General features: G+C 39.7%; 3 protein-coding genes across 8 annotated transcripts in view; 2 read left to right on the forward strand and 1 right to left on the reverse strand.

Moving 5' to 3' along the window:
• Positions 1 to 24973, forward strand: part of LOC134670912 (SWI/SNF-related matrix-associated actin-dependent regulator of chromatin subfamily E member 1-like) — a 382337-nt gene that overhangs the window by 126787 nt on the left and 230577 nt on the right. The gene's annotated exons all lie outside the window — the stretch shown is intronic.
• The window catches only part of LOC134670896 (bridge-like lipid transfer protein family member 3B), a 73595-nt gene that overhangs the window by 41900 nt on the left and 6722 nt on the right, over positions 1 to 24973 (reverse strand). Inside the window, exons 3-10 of the mRNA XM_063528715.1 lie at positions 23158 to 23268; positions 5877 to 5954; positions 4973 to 5077; positions 3402 to 3525; positions 2941 to 3101; positions 2179 to 2329; positions 1156 to 1282; positions 274 to 379 (exon numbers count right to left, since the gene is read on the reverse strand). Of these exons, the coding sequence (XP_063384785.1) occupies positions 274 to 379; positions 1156 to 1282; positions 2179 to 2329; positions 2941 to 3101; positions 3402 to 3525; positions 4973 to 5077; positions 5877 to 5954; positions 23158 to 23268 (963 nt within the window). The remainder of the gene's footprint in view (positions 1 to 273; positions 380 to 1155; positions 1283 to 2178; positions 2330 to 2940; positions 3102 to 3401; positions 3526 to 4972; positions 5078 to 5876; positions 5955 to 23157; positions 23269 to 24973) is intronic.
• On the forward strand, positions 11636 to 16677 carry LOC134670927 (uncharacterized). Its single transcript, XM_063528761.1, has 2 exons — positions 11636 to 12572; positions 13208 to 16677. The coding sequence occupies exons 1-2, from the start codon at positions 11690 to 11692 to the stop codon at positions 13225 to 13227; spliced, it is 903 nt and encodes a 300-aa protein (XP_063384831.1). The 5' UTR covers positions 11636 to 11689; the 3' UTR covers positions 13228 to 16677.

The raw sequence follows: 24973 nt of genomic DNA on the forward strand, positions 1-24973 counted from the left end.
TTTCAATTGGTACAATAAGCTTTATCACACTTAACTTGTTTTACTAACTGTTTTATGAAAACCGCCATGGTATTCGATTTTAAGGTTTTTAAAGGCACCAAATGAAAAAGCCAATTAATTTAGGATCCCAAAATGGCGAACGTGCACTTTTAAGATTTACAGAACTGTGATAACAACATTCAAGAAAAAGAAACAATGACTATCATATTTATCATTCTAAACCATTTTTTATGGCAAACTTTAGAAGAATGAATAGGATAAACGAAAACGTACCTTATTACTAGGCGTTAAGGGTCTCGGATCCAAAAGTTCCAATAGCGACCCACAAAACGACGATAAGGCTTGCGATAACCATTGGGTGTGAGGTGTGGCGGCTTCCCTGCGACATTTTATTTAAATGGCTTTGATCTTAAAAAAGAAAGGTACCTACAATCGAACCTAACTATTTTCAAGGTCGTTTTTTGGCTGACATATTTCAAACCATGGGACTCAACTCAAGTTGTTAATACGAGACTCGAATGTTATTAGACTTATTAGAAAACCAAACACCGGTACAATGGATATAAAACTCGGTTTCGCATTTCTATACTTTTTGTTAGAAAATTGGAATTGTATTATTCTTTCAAAAATACTACAAGCTGTTTTAGACGGCTAAAGAGTCGTGACGACCTGCTGTTTTGGCTGTATATGCATAGTCCTTCACTTTACAAATTTTAGTATTACAAATAATGGCATTTCTACGGTTTTTTTTTAAATATTATTACTGCAATGTTCTGCCGCCAGAGTGCAGCACTAATTTGTTTAGTAAACCATAGAGTAACTTATACATACTAGGCCTTAAACAGTTGACAAGTTTTCACTATGATATTGATGTACCAAAGCGGTTTGTTTACAGGTGGCCTACCGCGAAACGCGAAAATCGAAATTTCTTTATCTGCCTCTCTATCGATCGAATAAGCAAGAATGATCGAGGCAGAAACCGAACTTTCGATTGTCGTGTTTCACGGTAGGCCATGTGATTGACCTAGTGACGCATGATGTGATGTCAATGTGGTTTGTTTATTGTATGTGCCAGTGGTGCCACCTACGCCGAGCTTTGCCTAATATTCCCAACCGGTACCCCCTTTCCGGTTTCCGGTTTTCCGGTTTCCTTACCGGTAACCCCGCCAATGTCTTCGATCGTTGGAAGCTCTGTGGTAAGGGAACAGGTCGGCTTGCATGCTCACTAGAGTAACTTGCAGCGCGCCGCCGTTAGAGAGGGACGGATGTTCCGATCGGCCCACTGGAAAGAAAGGGATGACGGTTAACTGGCGCTGTCGGCGCGGTGAAAGGGGCTTTGTGGTCGGGGGTTCGAATCGCACTCTAACGCCCTGACAATAGAGGCGTGTTCAGATATTTCTGAGCGCCTTAGCCGCTCCGATATATCTGATAGCGACTGCACAATGAAATATCTTGCAACTTGCTCCCTCCTCGCGATATCCCGGCATTTTTGTCACGGCTCATGGGAGCCTGGGGTCCGCTTGACAACTAATCCCAAGAATTGACGTAGGCACTAATTTTTACGATATAGGTATACATTTTGCATGCTGCAAGTCAGCTAATAGTGTGATGCTTTTTAAATTTATAATATTTAAGATCCTTTGTTACCAAATTTAAAGCCAATAAAGAGCTTACTTACTTACGAAAGCGACTGCCAACTGACCTTCCAACCCAGAAGAGAAACTAGGCCTTATTGGCATTAGTCCGGTTTCCTCACGATGTTTTCCTTCACCAAAAAGCGACTGGTAAATATCAAATGATATTTCGTACATAAGTTCCGAAAAACTCATTGGTACGAGCCGGGGTTTGAACCCGCTACCTCCGGATTGCAAGGCGCACGCTCTTATCGCTAGACCTCTAGCGCTTGTACAATAAGCCCCCATTCACACGACAGCTTTTTCAACGCGCGTTAAAAAAGCGTTTGAATGACACAAATGGATAACCATGTATGTATTCACACGACAGCGGTGGCGCTTTTTATCAAGCGTTGTTGGATTTTCGACTTTAAGCCTTGGTCATTAAATCGAATTTAGAGTGCGGACAGATTAAAGCGCTTTTTTTAACGCGCGTTGAAAAAGCTGTCGTGCGAATGGGGGCTAAAGAGTATTGTATTGTAATGTGCTATTATGTAATACTTACAGCCAGGGTCGTCACATAGATGCAGGTCTATCCTGGGCGCCAACAAATGGTAGGAGGTCTCCCGAACGTCGTGTTTCGCGAACATCCGCGCGAGGATGTCGTGCTCGGTCGACGACGAGCGGCTGTGGATCTGCTCCAGCGGCTCTTCTACCTGTCACACAGATTCTTTTTAAATAAATAAATGTTGGGGACATCTTACACAGAACGACCTAGCCCCAAACTAAGCATAGCTTGAACTATGCGTACTAGGCGACGATATAAACATACTTATATACATAGAAAACACATGACTCAGAAACAAATATCTGTAATCATCACACAAATAAATGTCCTTACTAGGATTCGAACCCAGGACCATCGGCTTCGCAGGCAGGGCCACTACCCACTAGGCCAGACCGGTCCTCTCACTACCCACTAGGCCAGACCGGTCGTCGGTTTTCGTCTGAATTGCACTTGACAACCAACTTTTCACTTTGACAACTAATGAAATGTGTTGAGTTGCCACGTGGTCATTCGGCAAAATTTAATTATGAGAAAAATTGGTTGCGAATTGACATTCGGCAAAATAATTTTAGAGAATTGGAGAAACATTTCGCAAACTCTTTGACAGCAACGTTACCAATTTTTTAGGGGGGTCATCCTACGGGCTCTGATGGCTTTGCTCTACATCTGGGCGAGCTCGCTCCATCGTAGGCCACGTCTACGCCTCGGCTAGTTTGTGGCCATGAGTAAGCCCATTCATAATAATAAAAAAAAATCTACCTTTCTGGCAGCCTTGGCTCTGGTGGCAGCGGCGGTGGCTCGCTTCACGGGCTCGGCCAAAGCCGCGGCGCAAGCTAGCATCGCGCGGAGCTGACCGTCAGTTAACGCCCACGCCACCGGCTCAGGTCGGATGGCTAGGCGAGAACCGATCACGGCGCAATCTGGAGACAAAGAAATGTATTATAGTGTAAAAAGTAACAGTGGACCGACGCCTTTGATGTTTGCGTAAATGCCGACACCGCACAAGAACACAGTAGGGTTGTCATATAGACTTTTACACACCAAAAGCTAGACTGCTAGACTGAATGGTGCTTCGATATCTTTAATATTTATAATTATATTCATTTCGTACTAACCAGAGACAATATGACGAATATTTGCAAATTTCTTATAAAATAGTTTCGAATCTCAGTCGGGATAGTCGGGAAACACTCATCATACCTAAAATTTAGCCAACTCACCCGCTAGCCGCTTTTTGATCACAATTCGGCAGTGTGTGTTGCCCAGTAACAGTCTCAGTGGTGGTAAATTCGCGGCCGCTCCATGTGGCTTGGCTTCTATCCGAGCGCTCTGCCATTCTAACTCCTAAAAAAATATATTTTCTTACATACGTAACTATTGTTACATACTAAAACAAAATATTGTGTGGCACAATTCTAACAACCCCACACATAATTAGTTTGCGTTGTTTTAGCCCAGAGTTTCCATCGCCACCTTCTGTCTCTATCATCAGATCAGCTCCATGTCATCATAATATTGCATTGTCATCTGATTTACATATGTATACAGATTTTTAGCTCACTCGGAAATCGGGAAGTGGGTCAAATTTAGCTTCCAAGATTTGACCCAAATTAACGTACTAACAGGGCAAGATAAAAGATAAAGATAAAAAATAATTTATTCAAGTAGGCATATTACAATGCGCTTATGAACGTCAAATAAACCTTTACCGGCTCCAACCGTACACCTCTGCCCCGAGAAGATTTAAATCCCCCCTCAATTGGAGGAGGGTATCCGAATATGGGACCGGCAACAAACTCGGCGGGACACATCTTTTCAAAACATTATTACATCTTATAATTAACATGCATTACGAGTAATTAAGAAAAATACAATTTAAATTACTATAGAATTCATGCAATTATACTCACTGAGTACATAACTTTATAGAATTTGATATAAAAAATAAACATATATGTACATGAAATTATACAAATACGTAGCACTTTCCGAAAACATATCAAATTCTTACAAAAGAAAAAGAAAATTAAATCAATAAAATAAATGAGAATACATATTATATGAATCTGACTGATTGTTATGATAAAAAATGTCATTAGAGTCCATTGCCGAGCTTATCAGCAGCGATTTCGCAGCGTCAAAGTGTAATATAGTCACTATAATATAAAAAGTAAGAGCAAATCGCCTAGCATGGTACGGGCATGTGATGCGGAGGGATGAAAGTCATGTGACGAGAAAGGTATTACGAATGAATGTGGAGGGAAGTACGGGGAAAGGAAAACCGAGGAAAAGGTGGATGGACTACGTGAGAGATGATATGAAACGAACGCAAGTGAATGATGACATGACGGGCGACAGAGACCCCAAGTGAATGGGACAAGGGCAAGAGAATGATGGTGTCACTTCCCAAGTCTGTGATGAGTTAGTTTGAATGGACTATATTCCTAGTTCTTCGGATCTTAAAGAGCATAACACTTTAAACTCTCGCGTTTTGTACACACATTCAATTACACAAACGGGTCTACCGCGATATAATTTCATTGATTTTACCTTAATTTCCGACGTTGCAGCTGAGTTGCACCAGCTGTGGTCACGGAAAGATTGACGTCCCAGCAAATGTCAACGGAGATATAAATAAAACCCAAAACCCGACCCCCAATTAAACCCGAAATTAGTTTATAAAGTCTAGTCTAAATAGTCGGAATTTGAAGTAAAAACAATGAAATTATATCGCGGTAGACCCGTTGTGTAATCAAATATCCTCAATAGTAGCTTGACACTTCACAGTTACCTTAAATATTAGTAGTTGTCCAGTGTCAGGGTTCTTGATCCTAGTCAGTCTTAGGTCCCCCCGTCGGCCCTCCGGCGTCCTTGATTCTACCGTCACCCTGGATATCTAAAACAAGGATCATTTTCTCAAAATCGCATTGAAACATGCTTAACTTTGTGACTATGCGAGTATAGGTACAGTCAGCAATACCTTTCGCTTAGCACCTTTGCGTAGAAACTTCTATGCAAGGGGCTACTTTTGCTGCAGCTGACTGTACCTATAATAACCTTTGTATATTTTGCTAATATTATTAAGAAGCTATTAACGATAACGATATTAAAAACGAACTTTAATATTCGCTCCAATGAGAAACATAGCGCATATTCTGATATTTCGTGGACGTATATTTGACCCCTTTATTTAAATCCCACGAACCATAAAATCAGGACAGTCGCGCAACGGCAACAGCAGATGTAAATAACCGAGGTGTTCAAAATTATCTTCACAATATTTTATTCTCTTAATATTAAATTTGTGTACAGTTCATTTCGCACACATCGCCCACTTTCCTACTTATGTTGTTGACTGGACTAACCCCCTAATCATAAACGCACTACAAACCTCAATTAGCTAATAATCGTTTCGTCCTTATCTGTCATTTTGACTTATGTATTTGTAAGAAAGGGATAAAACATAATTTAACTAAATCAGCCTGTATTATGGATGGCTTTATCCATCTTTATCCACGTGATAAAATAACTGTCACTTTTTAACACCGCGGGATAGAAAGTGACGGACACCGTTTTATCACGCTGTCACGTAGACAAGAAAGACCATCATATCCGTACAGGCCCTTATGAATAAGGTGGTGTGTAGTTTGATGAAAGTAAAAGGTACTTCAATAGGTGTATGTTGGTCTGTTTACCTGTACGTTGCTTGTGAACGCGTCACACGCGAAGTCTATTTGCACTTGATTCACAACCACCGAGATTCCGTCTATTACCTAAGAACAAACATTAAAATGTACTTTTACAATTTACTGGTAACAAATACATAAATGTGACGTTCCACGGCAAAAGGTACCTTATGGCGGCTGGCGCTTACGTCGAATAGCGCCGCAATAATATCGGAGCGGCGTTAATAATAGCGTAAGCGCCAACCACCATAAGGTACCTTTTCCCGTGGGACGTCACAAATAGAATAACAAACACACCCAGTCGCGTGCACAGAGATTTGAGACCGGGTAGGCAAAAAAAACCGGGCAAGTGCGAGTCGGACTCGCGCACGAAGGGTTCCGTACCATAATGCAAAAAAAGGCAAAAAAACACGCTCACCCATCCAAGTACTGACCCCGCCCGACGTTGCTTAACTTCGGTCAAAAATCACGTTTGTTGTATGGGAGCCCCACTTAAATCTTTATTTTATTCTGTTTTTAGTATTTGTTGTTATAGCGGCAACAGAAATAAGTACATCATCTGTGAAAATTTCAACCGTTCGTGAGATACAGCCTGGTGACAGACGGACGGACGGACGGACGGACAGCAGAGTCTTAGTAATAGGGTCCCGTTTTACCCTTTGGGTACGGAACCCTAAAAATGAGAGCTACTAACTTACCAAAAAAATTGCGTGACGTGATGGTTATCATTTTGTTGTCAAGTCGGTTAATAATGACGTACCTAATTAACCACATCAAATATCCGAAGACTGATTGATTTTATGGTACACCGGCCCTTTTCAATTACTTCTTTTTTTTGGCTAAACGAAAGCTTTGAAAAAGCATCATTTTTAATACTTTGCACACACACACCCACCGTACAACTTTCACAGTTAAAATTATCCATTTTTTCACTAATCGCACTTTATAATTTCCGGCAACTGTTATCTCATAAACTCACCAAAACAAACAAACAATGGCGACCGAATAAAAATGTAAATAAACTTACGCAAATACAGTAAACGAATAAAAAAAAAGTCTCGTAATTGCACTAAATTACCATAGCCAATGCTACTTTTTAAAATAGTCACGTAAACATCGGAACTATTCGGAAACTTTCGGGCGTCACCGTCTAGGTTTGGTACGAAAGGCACTGCCTATTGCGTTTAAATGTGTGCGATACTTGTATAAGTGTGTGCTCGTACTTATAGGAAGGCCCACTACACTGTAACCGCGTAACGACGACTCACGAAGAGGCACACATAGAAAAATTTAGACGGAAATATTTTCTGTCTTTGCCGTGCAAGGCGCTAGTGCCGCGTGGTATAAACTTCGTCGCCTACAATTATAGATGATGACTTGATGATTTGATGCTTAACCGGTAGATGGAGCGCTGCTTAATTTTAGAAAGTTTCTAAACAAAATAATGAACAGTAAATATTTCAAAACAAAAACAATCGTGAACGCAAAAAAAAAAAAAACTGTGTACATTTTAAATACGACAGTGATGAATTGATAAGCTATATATGGAGATTCAATGATATTTGCAGTGATAAAATCAGTTCACAGTAACTTTTGGTGATCGTTGTACATGAGGGTGGATCAAAATAAAGACCTACACCATTAAGACATACGAGGACATAACAGTACTAAAAATTCGCCATTACATTTAACCGCTAAGTTGGCCCAGTGGTTTCGATACGAGACTAAAGTACTGTGTATCACTGTAGAGGTTCCGGTTCGAACCTTGTGATCGTTAAACTTTTTGTTTTTTTTATTTTCTTAGTAAATAACATCAAAGAACGCCAACATTGTCACGTTCAAATCCTAGATTTGAAGAAATACTTTTTTCTTTTTTTTTCTCTTTTTTTCGTGTACAAAGTGTAACATTCGCAAATAAACCGCCAACATGCATAAGAAAAATGGGAATACGAAGATTCAAACCCGAGAGACCACAAATAGCAAGCTAGTCGAATGTAGGCACAAAATTTCGGAACAGGAAAGAATAATACAGGGACAAGACAATGAATTAAAAACATACGAGAAAATAATTAGTAGCTTACAAACCAAACTAAACGACAAGGAGAGGCTTATCCAACGCATGTCAGAGGAACAAGAACAGGACAGTGTAGATTTTGAAAAAATGTGCAAAGAAAATCAACTGATGAAGAAAAAGATAGCAGAACTTGAAGAAATCAATATAGACCTTCAAAACGACATCTTCAATACACAAGAAGAAAACATAACGTTAGTGAACGAACAAAATGAAGTTGAAACTGTGAATAATGCGATTATTTTGCCGCTAAAAATAAAACTAAATGACATGCAACAGGAATACGATGCACTAAATCGCCAATTTATAGAACTCACTCAAGGAAACAATCACAGACATGTGAACGAGGACAAAAGCGCCCAACAACAAGAAATACTACATCAAGGGAAGGACTTCAGAATACGCATAAACCGATCCATGGCAAAGAAAATCAAGCAGAAGGGGAAATTTATCAAGCGGCTATTAAGAGAGAAACAAAGGTTCCTAAAAATGCATGAAAATACAAATAAAAAAATCCTTGATCTAGAGGACGCATTAGCCGAACTAGAAACTACATGTGATGAAACCGACGTGCACGGTGTTCAAAGAGACAACGAAATAAATCCAGTAGGTACCGACACTTCTGCATATAAATTAGGAGTATCAATCCCGACACCTGGGCTCAGGGTGTCTAAATCGGATTCAAATTTCCCAAACTTCATCATCTATTCTGATGTTACCGGCCGCAACGTACACAAGTATATGGAAACCAAACAAGATCTGCCTTTCAAGAACTACTGCTATCCATATGCTCCATGTTCACATATTATTAACCGACTGGAAGAACAACTCCCCAATCTTTGTAAAAATGACCATGTAGTCTTATTAATAGGTGACTACAGCACCATTAAGGAATCGATTCCCGAGTACACCCTAAGATTACGCAAAATAATGGAAAGACAGCAAGAAGCTAACTTCAATCTAATAATCTCAAGTGTTGCATTTGATGGGGAACATGATAACGAAATCTTTATATTAAATAAAAAATTGCATCATATTTCAAACACGAGTGAAAAGACCAAATATTTCGAACTCAACAAAAAAAGGGATCAAACCGAGCAATATGCATTGTCTAACTACAAGAGAAAGAAACTCATGGTGGATGCACTGACTCTTATCGCAAAGGATTTTAGACCAACTTCAACGCTCACCTTTATCAAGCCTGCAGACATGGAGGACAAGCAACCGATTTTTCCGATAAACAAATGTCGAGACGGAGTAGTATAGTTATAGTCCATTCAAATGTTCAATGTATTAGAAATAAGTTAGAAGACTTAGAAATGTTAGCTGTAAACACATCTTGTGACGTTCTCTGTATCACAGAAACTTGGTTAACCGATTTGCAAGCTCGGGTAGTAAATATTAACAATTACAACGTAGCTTCTCTTTTTTGCAGAAATAAAAATAAAAACGGCGGTGTTGCCATCCTAGTGAGGAAATCTCTAAAGTACAAAGTTAGAAATGATTTTAATAAGCTATCAGTAGAAAAACATTGTGAGCTAACAGCAGTTGAATTAAAATCGCCAAAGGTTATTATTATAGCAGTCTATCGTGCACACTATGACATAAAAATTTTCGAAGATACCATATCAAAAGTCTTAGCAAAAGCTCAACACGAAAATAAGCAAGTTGTAGTAACGGGTGATTTTAATCTTGACTTCTTAAAGACTTGTCAATCCGTGCGCTGTTTTAAGAATTTACTAAAAAACTTTGGTTTTAAAGCAATAATAAATAAACCCACAAGAACCGCAAACCAATCAGCAACATGCATTGACAACTTTTTTATTAACTTTAGCAATAAGATAGTGGAGGGCAGGGTCCTGGAATATAAGATATCAGACCATAATGCGATTAAGCTTGAAGTAAAATGTCCCCAGTTTAAACAAGCAAAAAGCAATATCATATATACTCGAGTATTTAATAATAATAGCTGTAATTATTTTCACTACCTTTTCAATAAAGACATTAAATTGAGAAACGCAGTCCTAGAAAGCAACGGGGCTAACAATAAAATAACCACTTTAATAAATGGAATCAACCACTATTACAATATTGCGTTTCCTGAGAAGAAAGTACAAGTTAGGTCCAATTCTACATCTTGGATAACGCCTGGGATAAAGGTTTCGAGAGATAATCTAAATAAAATGGAACTGCTTCAAGACCTCTCACCGACTGATGAGAGAAAAGAAAAGATTAAGGCCTACAAGAAACATCTTAAAAAAGTTATGATTTCTGCCAAAAGGCTGAGCCATTCAGAAAGAATACAAAAATCGGCTGACAAGATAAAAGAATCATGGAAAATCATAAAAGAAGAAGCTGTATGTGGATCAGACAAGACAACGGGCATACCAAATAAACTTCTAAATCATGAAAATTACACATACACGAGTAACCATGAAGAAATGGCTAATATTTTTAATAAATTCTTTACGACAGTGGCCAACAGGATAAGCGGACATTTAGACATCTCGTCAGAAACATGCATAGAATACCTAAACAATAAACAAATACCACCTAAAAAAATCGTATTTCATGCAGTTACACCTAAAGAGCTAATGACAATAATACGCACTCTAAAAATAAAGAAATCTAAAGATGTATTAGAAATGGACACCAGATGTCTTAAGCTTGTTAGTTTTAATGATAACATTATGGAACTTCTTTTGGAAAGTATAAACTGCTGCATTAGGGAAGGGGTATTTCCAGATGTATTGAAGATAGGCAGAGTAGTACCGATATATAAGAAAGGAAATACTTCAGATCCGAACAATTATAGACCGGTTTGTATTTTGCCTGTCTTCTCAAAAGTACTAGAGTCAGCACTAAAGTCGAGAATAGTAACATTCTTCGAAGAAAATGATCTTTTTACGCACTGCCAGTATGGATTCCGAGCCAACAAAAGTACCGGGGCTGCAATTAGAAGAGTATTAGACTTCATACTTGAATCCTTGGATACGTCACAACAGTGTGCTAGCATATTTTGTGACTTATCTAAGGCGTTCGATTGCCTTAGGCACGACATTCTTCTGACGAAGCTCACGTACTACGGCTGTTGCAGAATGGAGTTTTTATCCCAACATTAAAAAGTTTATGTCAATATTGTCAACTGTCTTCTTGGAAAATATATCTTTCGTTTCCTACGTACATTTTCTATTTTAATTCTATTAATTTACTTATTTGGACCCCAAGGCCCAGGTTTTGCCTTTAACATGGTCCTATTGAGCCGGGAACCGTAAGTAATTAAAATTAAATGCGTAGAAGCGGATTCTAAGAAGCACGAAAAAATTTTCATTCGTCTCGTCTGGAGTTGCCGATTTGAAGGTGCCGCCATTGTGCGGAGCCATCGCAGCGTTCAACGAGCCGCGAGCAAGCGTTCTATAAACGCACCAGCACCACTCACTGCGCAGCGATCTGCGCGCGTGGAACGGAATAAACAAGTAACGTTTTGTTTCAAATCTGTTTGACATTTGTTCTTTTCCAGATATTTTAGTGTTTGTGGTGGAAAAGTGTTTCTGTCTTGTAATAAGTTTAAAAGCTTGTAAAATTAATTGGTTTTTGCCGGTTTTTATGTGCGTCTACGAAGTCGTTTTTGTGTTTTCCACATGCAAAGCATTGTGCGCAATTTAACATGGAGAAGACAGAAGAAGAACGACGTCAATTAGTTGCGCGCAGAGGCACGAAAAAAGGTACTCTAACAAGATTGAAAAACAAAATGGAAGAATCGTATATAAACGATATAGAAATGCTAAAACTGATGGTAGAGAGGGCCCAGACGGCATTCCACGATTATGAAGATCTGTGCGAGAAAATAGGTGATGAGGAGGATCCCATTGCTGTCGAAACGACTTTTTATGAATGCGTCGCAGCAATGCGGCAGCGAATTGCGGATTTATCGGCACCTGTACCCACCCCTGCCGTTTTGCCGGCAGTGACGCCTAAAGTGTCGTCGAAAATAAAGTTACCGAACATACAAATACCATCATTCAATGGCAAGTATACAGAATACAGACCTTTCATAGAAATGTTTACTGCCCTTGTGCATAACAATGAAGGGTTCGACAATATACAAAAGTTTTTTTACCTGAGAAGCTTCCTAAAAGCTGAGGCATTTGATTTAATCAAAAACTTACCTGTCATTGGTCAAAGTTATTCCGAAGCTCTCAAAATTTTAGCTGATAGGTACGATAATAAATATAAAATCATCAATGAGCACATAAATGCTTTGTTTGAGTTGCCAATGCTAACTAAGTCAAGTCCTAGTGCTTTACGCTCATTGATTTCAATAACAAAACAGCATTTAGCTGCATTAAAAAACCTTGATGAGGCCATTGAAAAATGGGACAGCGTTCTCATTTGCCTATTAAATAAGAAACTAGACCCAGTTACTAACCGAGAGTATCATTTGCATAGGGATTCCTCAAAACAGCCAACCTTTAATGATTTTTTGAAATTTGTAGAAGGTCGGGCCCTTGCCCTAGAGAACAGTGAGGGACGGGATGATACAGCAAGCTGTGCTGCTGGCAAGGTAGCTCCAGTGAAGATGGCATCATCATCATTTGTCACTACCAAAGCATCCCAAGGCTGCCTGTACTGTGGTAAGGAACACAAATTATATGCATGCCCTAAATTTGCTCTAGCTTCCATATCGGAACGATTAGATTTTGTTAAGGAAACAAAGCTTTGCAAGATTTGTCTTAACATTCACCCAGGAAAGTGCAGGTTTCATTTTAAATGTAAGGAGTGCAAAGAATCCCACAACTCGCTACTTCATGTGAATGAAGAGAAATCCTCATCGGTGTCAATGACTAACATTAATAATCAGACACTGGTGTTGTTGCCAACGGTTAAAGTTAAGGTAGTTTCTAAATGTGGCAAGGAGATCATAGTTAAAGCAATGCTTGACTGTGCATCTCAGAATTCCTTTATTACAACGAAGCTTGCAAAGCAACTAGGTTACCCACTCTTGCCATGTTCTACTACAATAACTGGTGTAACTCTAGAAGATAAATCGGTCAAACATAGTTTGCGCCTGGATATTTGCTCATGTGTTTATCCATATAAAACACAAGTAAATCTGTTAGTGGTAGATAAATTTAGTAACGAAATGTTGCCACAAACAGAAATAGATATTTCAAAAATTGAGATCCCTGAAAATATAACATTAGCCGATGACTCCTTCCATATCCCAAGTGAGATAGATATTTTATTGGCTGCAAATATCTTTTTTCAGTGCCTGTTGTCGCAGCCTGAGGAGCTGCGCGATCCTGATGCCGCACCCAGCTTGGTTCACACACAGTTTGGTTACATAGTAGGAGGTGATGTTCCATCTTCTATTCTTAAACGACCTGCTGTTTCTCTTTTCTGTCAAGAATGTCAAACTGATGTACGCGATACTATGTCTAATTTTTGGCAAACAGAAAAAGTACCTGAAATATATGCGGAACATACATCTGAACAACAACAGTGCGAAAAATTGTTCACTGAAACTGTCAAACTTGAAGACAATCAATTTACAGTTTCATTGCCATTAAAAATACCTATCTATGATGTGAACAATACATTGGGGGATTCATTTGGGTTAGCTCTCAAGAGATTTTATAATCTCGAGAAGAGATTTCAGAAGGATCAGAATTTGTATGAAGGTTATAAGGATTTCATACATGAATATCTCGACTTAGGTCATGGATCATATGTTGACATTTCCTCATATGATCTTACTAAAGATCCTGTGTACTTTATGGGGCATTCAGCTGTTTTAAGGCCGGATGCAGTAAGTACCAAGCTCCGGGTAGTCTTTGATGGATCTATGTTAACGAGTAATAAGATTTCATTGAATAATATTTTAATGAATGGACCAACTGTTCAACAGGAACTGTTCGACATACTGTTGTCATTTAGAGTGCACAAATATTTCATTGCTTGTGATATCAGGCGTATGTTCCGAAATATTTTAGTACAGAAAGATCAGCGATCTTTGCAAAATATTCTCTGGCGAGACACTCCTAATGAGTCACTAAAATGTATTCAGCTAAACACAGTTTGCTATGGAATGAAGTCATCAAGTTATCTTTCAACAAGATGCTTGAACGAGCTGGCTACGAAATTCGAGAGGCAATATCCTCTAGCCAGTTCTGCAATACTAAACTCTACCTATGTAGATGACATCATTCATACAGAGGATAGTTTGGCAAAGATTGTTGACACTCAAACTCAATTGATAGAATTACTTGCTAAAGGTAGTTTTAAACTACATAAATGGGCAGCTAATGACTCTTCAATTTTGACAAATATTCCAGCAGAGCAGCAGGTTGTTGGAGAACTGGAACTGAATAAGGACATCAAAACTTTAGGTTTAAAGTTAGATATTGACTCTGATTCTTTTAAACTTTCATGTCCAGTGTCAAAAAATGTCCCTAAAACAAAAAGACAAATTTTAAGTTACATAAGCCAATTCTATGACCCTTTAGGTCTAGCGGGACCCGTTTTTGTCCAAGCTAAAATCATTATGCAAAAATTGGCTCAGGCTTGTACCGACTGGGACTCAGTGCCCTCGCCTATTTTACTAAAAGAATGGCTTGAATTTTACAATGATTTGCAGACAATGAAAGAAATTAAAATAAAACGAAATGTTACTGTTGATAACATTCAGTCAGCTCAGCTAGTAGCATTTGGTGATGCCTCAATTTCTGCATATGGAGCAGCCATTTATTTAAGAGTCACTGACAAGCATGGCAAAGTATCGATGTCGCTTCTTTGTTCTAAGAGTCGCATTGCATCTAAAGACAAGAAGTTGACTGTGCCACGATTAGAATTAAATGCATCTCTTTTGATGGCAAAATTATGCTTTAGAGCATACAATACTTTAAGTAAAAAGATATCTATTGAAAGTGTGCATCTTTTCAGTGATTCCCAGGTTGTTTTGGCATGGCAAAAAACGGATCCAACAAAACTAAATGCTTATGTTGCTAATAGAGTCAAATTAATCAACGAATATACAAAGGGTTTTCAATGGTTGTATATAAAAACAGACCTCAATCCTTCTGATTGTTTGAGTCGAGGTGTAAAACCTAGTGAACTACAAAGTAACCAACTGTGGTGGTGTGGACCTACTAGCATGTCTGATCCAGAGTATAAATTCACCGATGATAGTAATAATGTACCTGACAACTTACCGGAGATCAAGCATGCTGATGGTTCCAAGCCGGTGTGTATGGCATCATATCAATCGGTTTCTCTTGCAAATGATTTGTTAGATAAGTTTTCTAACATTAATAAGGCAGTTAACGTGCTTGCCTACATACAAAGATTCTGTAAAAATGTAAGGCCGGGTTCACAAAAGATAAAGCTTAATTTTATTACTTTTAGCGAGGCAACTCAGGCATTGCATATGTTTATAAAGAATGAGCAGGAAAGGTTCTTTGATAAAGAGCTGGCCTCTTTGCGGGCAGGTAGACAAGTTTCGTCGTATTTACTATCTGTCAACCCCTTCATTGATGCTAACGGTATTCTCAGAGTAGGTGGACGTTTGCAACACTCCTCCTTACCTTATAGCCATAAGTATCAGATAATCTTACCAAAAGAATCTAAGGTCACTTACCTTATTATTGAAAATGAACATTTAAAGCTTTTACACGCCAGTCAGAAAGAAGTACTTAGCAATTTAAGTCAACGCTATTATATAGTTAACGGTTTGAGATTGGTAAAAAAGTTTGTGAATAAATGTCTCACATGTTTTAGACTGAAAGGTGTAACAGCAAAACAGCTGATGGGTTCATTGCCCGCTGGTAGAGTCAGCATAGATCGAGTGTTTGCTAAGGTTGGTATAGACTTTGCGGGACCAATCCTGATAAAGCAGTCAAGAGTGAGAAGTGTTGTCACTACTAAAGGTTATATTGCTGTGTATGTCTGCTTTGTTACCAAAGCCATACATTTAGAGTTAGTGTCAGATCTCACCACTGATACATTCTTGGCTAGCTTCAAACGATTTATTGCTAGACGTAATGTTCCAACAGAGGTCTATTGTGATAATGCCGCTACTTTTAAGTCGGCTAGTACTCAGTTGTCTGAGTTATATAAATTGAATAATAATAAATGTCATCAAATTCAAGTTCAAAATGTAACTGCAAAATTGGGAACAACATTCCATTTCATACCGAGTTACTCTCCGGTGTTTGGTGGTCTATGGGAGGCCGCAGTAAAAAGTGTTAAATATCATTTGAAAAGAATGTTGGGCTCACATGTTTTAACATATGAATTGTTGTACACGGCACTTGTTCAAATTGAAAGCATTTTGAACTCGAGGCCTATAACGCCAATGTCATCAGACATTGAGGACCTCTCCTATTTAACGCCAGGGCACTTCTTAACTGGTGCGCCCTTAACTTGCTATCCTGAGCAGGATATCACAAACTTACCTGATAATAGATTGAAGTTTTGGAGGAAATGTACTGCTCTGCAGCAGCATTTTTGGCGATATTGGTCTAAACAATACCTTAATGTCTTACAGAACCGTCCTAAATGGAAGGCCGCCTTGCCTAATATTAAAGTAGGTGCTCTAGTTATCTTGCGTGAAATAGATACTCCGCCTATGACTTGGCCTATGGCTAGAGTTACCAAGGTTTTTCCAGGTCAGGATGGAAAGATAAGAGCCTTAGAAGTAAAAAAGGCTAATGGTAAAGTTCATACAACTTCTATTACTAAAGTGTGTATCCTACTAGTCGGTGTTCTAAGGTCCACCACCTTGCATTTTGGAGACAAAGGAAACCGCTTGAAACAGGTGTTCCTGGGGGTGATCTGAGCCGATTAAGCCCGGTTGCCAAGAGGTTCCCCCCAACAGGTGGGCAGGGGAGGGGGGGAAAATTGCCTCCGGCGCGCCTCACTCTAAGCTTTATATCTGCATACATCTCGCAACTATATCAAGTTTGGTGTCTTTTTCGTGTAATACGGGGATGAAGAATTCATTTCTGTGCCTAAATTTTTACTCACCCATACAAAAAAATCGAGAAATTCAAAAATCCAAAAAAATCTTCTCACTTTTTTTTTCGAAAATCCTCTACAAAATTAAAACTATAAGGATTATCTCTAGAAAAAAAATACCTGCGAATAGCCCAGTTATCATACTATATAGAATAGTAAACATGTCAAACATTTTTCTTTTATAAATCTGTAAAAAAGATGTTTTTTGTCGCGCGGCGTACCTGCATTGTAAGAGCGGTATGCAGCTTTTAGGATTTTTAAGTATGTTTAGATGATTTCTGATAAGTTGTTATTCTTCTGATTGTAGATTACATTAACAAATTACTTCTGGAAGTGATATATATTATATACAAATATAAATTAAATATATAAATAAAGATGTTGGGCTTCGGGTGACCCCTCGTGTTCTGCTGAGGCTGTTGCGGATGTGATTCGGCAGGGAATGGAATATTTCATTCCGTTCTCCGACCTATCGCTCGATCACAAGACCCGAGCATGGTACAATTCGGACTGTGCTCGAGCCGAGGCCCTTAAGCAGTCTGCATACCAGGCTTGGGTACTAGCCCGCGATACCAAAGCTGGAGCACAGAGGGTTCGCGCGAGGAAAAAAGCCTTAACTCAGCTGCCAAGTCCTGCAAACGGGTGCTTCGAAAGGCTCGATTCGACCACGTCAGTCGAATAGGGGCCAAACTCGCCTCCTACCCTCCTGGTAGCAAGCGGTTCTGGTCCCTGTCGAAAGCGGTCGAATCCAACTTCTGCCGACCCACATTGCCACCTCTGCAGAAACCTGATGGGACACTGGCCCACTCCGCGACAGAGAAAGCTAACTTGTTTGCTTCTCTGTTTGCGAGCAATTCACGTCTAGATGCAGGCTCAAAACTTCCACCTACGCTACCTCAATGCAGTTCCTCTATGCAGAGAATTGCTATACATCAAAAAGAGGTACGCCGAGCTCTGCTGAATCTTGACGTGAATAAGGCCAATGGACCAGACGGTATACCTGCACGTGTACTAAAGCAGTGTGCGCCTGAGTTGTCTCCTGTACTGACACGCCTGTACCGCCTCTCTCTCCAAAAAAGAACGGTGCCGAAATCCTGGAAGCTTGCAAACGTGCAGCCAGTACCCAAGAAGGGTAGTCGTGCTGATCCCTGCAATTACCGACCAATAACCATTACCTCCATGCTCTGTAAAGTCATGGAAAGGGTACTTAACGGCAAGCTGCTGGCATACCTCGAAGCAAATGATCTGCTCAGTGACCGTCAATATGGCGGGGATCTTTTAGCGTATGTCACGCATTGCTGCGGCGAGGCCATCGAGAGGAACGGTGAAGCGCTTGCTGTTTCACTGGACATCTCGAAGGCCTTTGACAGGGTTTGGCACGCAAGTCTCCTTAGCAAGCTTCCTGCTTACGGCATCCCTGCTGATTTCTGTAGCTGACTATCTGATTTCTTGAGAGAACGGTCGATCAGAGTAGTTATTGATGGCTGCTCTTCGGACCTCATGGCCATTGACGCCGGTGTTCCTCAGGGGTCTGTTCTCTCCGCAACCCTTTTCCTGCTCCACATTAACGACATGCTGCAACCCAGCATTGTAGGTTATGCAGATGACAGTACGGTTGTTGAGAGATATTTGGCTAGTGCAAGGGACAGCAGGGAGGATATACGTTCACAGAGAGAGGCCATGGTTGAGCGAATGAGCTTGACCCTTAGTCTCGTTTCCCAGTGGGGTGATGACAATCTGGTCACGTTCAATGCCTCCAAAACGCAGGCGTGTCTATTTTCCGCAAAACGGAGTCCATTCGACCCGACTCCTTCTTTCCGGGGTGCATCTGTACCTATTACCGACAGCCTGGAACTCCTCGGCATGGAGCTGAGTTCAGTCCTCAGCTTCGGCAGTTTCATTGAGTCTAAAGCACAAACTGCGGCCAGAAAGCTGGGCGTCCTAAATAAGGTGAAGCGATACTTCACACCTGGACAGCTTCTAACACTTTACAAAGCTCAAGTCCGGTCGTCTATGGAGTATTGCAGCCACCTGTGGGATGGCTCAGCTAAATACCAACTCGCCGCTTTGGACTCAGTGGAGCGCAGAGCTAGGAGGATGATTGGCGACAAGAAGCTAACGGCTAAGCTTGAGTCTTTGGCCCATCGGCGGAAAGTCGCCAGCCTGTCGGTATTCTACAGGTTGCACTTCGGGGAGTGTGCCCAAGAGCTACACGAGCTCATTCCACCCTCCCCATTCTACCATCGGACTTTTAGACGCACGGCCGGTTTCCATCCTTACATGGTAGATATTCCACCAATTCGCACGAAGCGCTTTGCTTCTACTTTCCTTATGCGCACTGCCAAGGAATGGAATTCCCTGCCGGCGTCTATATTTCCGTGTTCTTATAACCCGGCAACCTTCAAATCAAGAGTGAACAGGCACCTTCTGGGCGAGCTCGCTCCATCGTAGGCCACGTCTACGCCTCGGCTAGTCTGTGGCCATGAGTAATACGAGCGGCTTGTTGCCAGGTTTCTTCAGCCCGGTTCTCTTGCGACAGAAACATTTCTGTTATTCACAAACAAACAGTACAATTTCACTCAGCACAGCACAATCAACTATACTAATAAGATACACGAAGGGCATGATACATGATTATGATAGTTGTGAAATTGCCAGGCCATGAAATTGAAAAAATAGGAGCACTGCTTTGAAACCGCGAGTTGATCGAGCATAATCCTCAAATATCTATTTAATAATCCCGCAGCAGTCCTCAAAAACTGAGGACATTCAAAATTATTGCAAAGTACTGGGCGGATTCACTGCCACAAAAACGGGATAAAAAGCTGAAAGGTGAGTTATCTGGCAGCACTGTGATAAACGAAATAACAACGTTAGCTCTTGAGGTAACGTGTGTTTTGACAGTTCTTTACGAATTTCGTGCTGTCAAAAACTCCGAAAATTCCGTTTCGCGGTAGGTCTATGGAACGATATTCGATCCATAATCGTCTTTCGAACGGGCCGCTCGATGACGTCTGTCTTTGCGGTAAGAAAATGTGTTATAGCTGTCATTTTTGCCCGCAATTGACGATTTTTGGTATTGGCGGTAGCCCCCCTATGTAGTAGGTAGACAACTCATTCTGCATAGGATAATCCAATATTCAGATATATCGTATTTTAATCCCCTTTTTTTTAAATATTTACTTTCTGTACCTACCTGCGTATGTAGAATAAAGTTTTAAAGCGAACGCGTGCCTAAACTAAATGCGAGTAGGTACCTACTTCAGCACGGTACGCCGCGCGACACAAAACATTTTTTTTTACAGATTTATAAACGAAAAATGTTTGACATGTTTACTATTCTATATAGTATGATAACTGGGCTATTCACAGGTATTTTTTTTCTAGAGATAATCCTCATATATTTAATTTTGTAGAGGATTTTCGAAAAAAAAAGTGAGAAGATTTTTTTTGATTTTTGAATTTCTCGATTTTTTTGTATGGGTGAGTAAAATTTAGGCACAGAAATGAATTCTTCATCCTCGTATTACACGAAAAAGACACCAAACTTGATATAGTTGCGAGATGTATGCAGATATAAAGCTTAGAGTGAGGCGCGCCGGAGGCAATTTCACCCCCCCCTCCCCTGCCCACCTGCTGGGGGGAACCTCTTGGCAACCGGGCTTAATCGGCTCAGATCACCCTCAGGAACATCTGTTCCAAGCGGTTTGCTTTGTCTCCAAAGTGCAAGGTCCCCTTAGAAAACGGGACCTTAGAACTTCAGCTATACCTTTAGATGAATAGGTAGTGTTTCAAAATGTTATTATATGGTATTTTAATATTTTAGTTAACTATTATGGCTAATATCCTACTGAATTGTATTGATACTTAATTTATAACTGTAAGTAGGTAGTCATGTACTATGTGTTGATGCTGGGTGCATCTAATGTATAAGATGTTTATTTAGTTATATGAAATGTGTCTTATCTTATGTTTGTTACATACTGTTTCATAACTACTTTCATAGCAATCTTGTAAACTTATTAAGTTATTAGTAAGAGTTATATTAATTTCAATTTCACAAACCTTAAAAGATTACAGTCCGCTCTAGATATTGAAGTATACAAGGGAGCTAATGTGAAATGTAGTTTAATATTTAATAAGGTATTAATTTGTACCTAGTTATGTTATTTTATGTTGGCGGAATATGTTGCAGAATGGAGTTTTTATCCCAACATTAAAAAGTTTATGTCAATATTGTCAACTGTCTTCTTGGAAAATATATCTTTCGTTTCCTACGTACATTTTCTATTTTAATTCTATTAATTTACTTATTTGGACCCCAAGGCCCAGGTTTTGCCTTTAACAACGGCTTTAATGGAACAGCTTTAGATATAATGTCATCGTACATGAAAGAACGTAGTCAAATCGTGCAGGTTGGATCAAGCAAATCGGAATTTAAAAACAATGATGTCGGAATACCACAGGGTTCGATTCTGGGCCCTGTGTTATTCCTGATATACGTTAACGATTTACCATCAAATATTCCAGACTTTGCACAAGTCACTCTATTTGCTGACGACACTCACGTGGGAGTGAGGCACGCGAAAGTCAACTTAATGGAGGAAGAGCTGATACAAATCCAACGTAGCCTACAGAACTGGTTCCAGGCAAACGGGATAGTACTGAATACCGACAAGACCATAAATGTTAAATATAGAACAAATTCTCGAATAGACAAAAACCCATCTACTCTTAAGTATCAAGATTGCAATAAGTTTTTAGGATATATAATAGATAATAAATTAACACATAAAGATCACATACAGAAACTTTGTAGCAAACTCTCTTCGGCAAATTTTGCGTTACTTAAACTCAAACCTCTAATAAATTCAGGAACTTTAAAGATGGTCTACTATGCGTATATTCAATCCTTACTAAATTACGCAATAACTATATGGGGCAATGCATCGGATATTCAAAAAGTACTAGTACTACAGAAGCGTTCGATGAGGATCATGTGCGGTGTCAACCGACGGGACTCAGCCAAACCTCTCTTTGGAAAACTAGGCATAATGACGGTAATCTCGTTATTTATCTATAATTCCTTGCTAGAAATTCACAAACAAGCGGACTCTCTTCTAAAATTATCTGATATACACAATTATAACACGCGATCCAAGCACAAATTGCTTTTACCAAAGGTGCGGCTTAAAAAATGTCAAAAACAGGGTGTTTACTTAAAGATCAAAATGTTCAATAAACTGCCATTGGAAATAACTAACCTGCCAATACATAGTTTTAGAAATAAAATATCTAATTATTTCAGGAAGCGTGCCTTCTACTCTGTGACCGAATATTTAAACTGTAATATTGACATGAATAACTTTGCATAATGTTAAATAGGCTATTGAAGGGAAATTTTATAATTATTTTGATTAACAACAATTGCTTTTATATTAATTTCTATTTATTGTAATGTATTGTACTTAATTTAAGTATTCGATTGCCTGTAACGACATACCATGTAATGCACATATTACTTTATGGTGAATAAATGAAAATGAAAAAAAATGAAATGAATGTTTTAAGTTATATCGATATTATCGATTACTGATAGTACGATCAAGTATAAATAAATTAAGTAGTTTAAGAGGATAGACATCGGAATTATAGTAGGGTAGGCAGTGCCTTTTTGCCTTTATGAAGTGCACGCCACTGAACACACCCCGTAGTCCTCACAAACGGAGTATGGAAACAATCACGTAACATTTCGTAGCATCTCGCCATCAGATATATCGGAGCAGCCAAGGCGCTTACAAATATCTGAATACGCCTCTATTGTCACGGCGTTAGAGTGCGTGTTCAGATTCTTTTGATAACCTCGGCCGCTCCGATATATCTGATGGCGAATGCACAAGGGTTTGGTATTTATCGATGTACGATGTATAGCAAAAACGGCTAAGCCACCCGGCGTATAAGAGAGCTCCTAATTATGTGGTCGAAGGCAGGCGTGGCTCACTCCGCGATTTCGTCGCTTTGCAACAGGTAGCTTTGCACAAGTACATCCATCCCATACCAATGTTGGTGGCTATAGCCATAAGCCGCGCGTGGCGCTGTCCCACCTAGCGGCCATATCTGTCCTGATCGTAACAGACGCTTTTTGTTAGAGAGTGAGTCTTCTGTACCTAGTACTATTATTTATTCTGTGTCGTAGGTACGTACCTTATGAATGTAGCTGTATTTGCCAGCTGCAGGCATGGCACCCGCAGCGCCGGGATTCATTACTCTGGGTTCCGTACATACTTCTAAGGCTATCCGGACCTCATCTAGTTTCTGAAAAAAAAAACTTTTTATTAACTTAATTCCCAGAAGATACCTATACTTGGTTTTGTGCTAAAATTACAGTTCGATTGGACAGGTTAGGTATAAGACTGAGCAATCCGAACTCATCTTGCATCATCATCATACCCCGGCCGGCGAGAGCAAAAATGCGTTGACAGCTTAATAGTGCGAGGACACACACTTTGGTCGATGTCGATAAAAACAACACGATGTACTGGACCACCGTTATGATATGCAGAAGTATTAATTATTGTTGTAAACAAAATTAAAACCAAGTGTTTGTATTTATTCAGTATTTTATGTAATTTTCGTAATATACAATTAGCATTTTTTCTAAATTTTCTGATTTTAAACTCCTTCGCCTTGCCGATAAAATCCATTTCATCCAACTAAAGGACCGTTCTAAATCTACTGTACATAGTAATCGGAGCAAAACGAAATAATTCATAGTGATTATGAATTTGTTCTGTATTAGGTAGGTCCACTTCTCTGCCAGATATCAATTTATTTAAATTGTTTAAAGTTAAAATGCCAACTTTCTTCTTCAACACATTCTGATACTTATTGTGAATAACTTTATAATAATAATAATTTTATGTTGATAGAAAATTGTTTTAGGGTTATTCTTAGAAACGCGTGGAGGTATCAAGTTGAAATAAATAACAAATACTAATGGCTCAGTTTAAAAAAAAATTGTGCTTAATTAAAAGTCGACTATTCTATCGACATCCATATGTCGATAGAATAGTCGATATTTAATTAAGCACTAGGAGCAGACGCATTTTTGCTCTCGCCGGCCGGGGTATGATCATCATGCTCGGAGTTTCTCTGCGTGATCGAATCAAAAATCCGTAGACGAACTAAAGTCACCGACGTATCCCACCGGATTAGCAAGCTAAAGTGGCAATGGGCGGGCAGAGAAGATGGCCGATGGGGTCAAAAACTGCTCGAGTGGAGACCACGGACTAGCAAGCGCAGCGTAGGACATCCACCCACAAGATGGACAGACGACCTTGTTAAGGTCTCCGAAGGACGCTGGATGCGGGTCGCTTCCAACCGGTACGAATGGAGGTCCAAGGGGGAGGCCTATGTTCAGTAGTGGACGTCTTATGGCTGAGATGATGATGATGATGAATCCGAACTCACTTTATTATCTGCCACGTACAAAAGAGAGCTTAATAGAGTGTACAATACACAGCGCCATGGGTACCTACTATAAAGTTTTTCGGTAGGTACCGCGAAAAAGTGTCTATCTACATTACATTATGTAAACTCAGTAGCGAAGCCTAATAGCGCATTAGAAACTACAATTGTAAATTAGATTCATTCACTCGTATATACTCGTAGTCCCGGAAGTACATTTGTATATTTGATTCAATTATAAATTCCCCCCGAAAGCCAAAGCGCGCAAGTGGAAAACGAAATAACTTCAGGTTAATTTCTCATCAAGTAATGAATTCAGAGTTGGAGGAATCATGAGGCGCTAATAGGGCTCCGGGGAAATCAGGGGAGGGTTATAGGTTATAGGTTATCGCGGGCTTGTTTTCCGCAACTCGACGTCTATTATTGCGCCTATTTTGCGTGATGGGATGGCTGCACTATTCCTGCCAACCCATCAGGGGAGGGTTAAAGCCTGTTCACACCGTACTGACATAACATTTCTACACCTAATCGAATTTAAACTGTTGTGAGACAT

This window comes from Cydia fagiglandana, chromosome 14 (genome assembly GCF_963556715.1).
Source record: "Cydia fagiglandana chromosome 14, ilCydFagi1.1, whole genome shotgun sequence".
Lineage (NCBI taxonomy): Eukaryota > Metazoa > Arthropoda > Insecta > Lepidoptera > Tortricidae > Cydia > Cydia fagiglandana.

Bases quoted from the DNA above. Each gene is read 5' to 3' on its own strand.
- LOC134670927 (XM_063528761.1), top strand. From the start codon at position 11,690: ATGGAAGAATCGTATATAAACGATATAGAAATGCTAAAACTGATGGTA. The intron at 12,573-13,207 runs GTAAGGAACACA...ATCTTTTTTCAG, and splicing joins CCAAGGCTGCCTGTACTGTG to TGCCTGTTGTCGCAGCCTGA.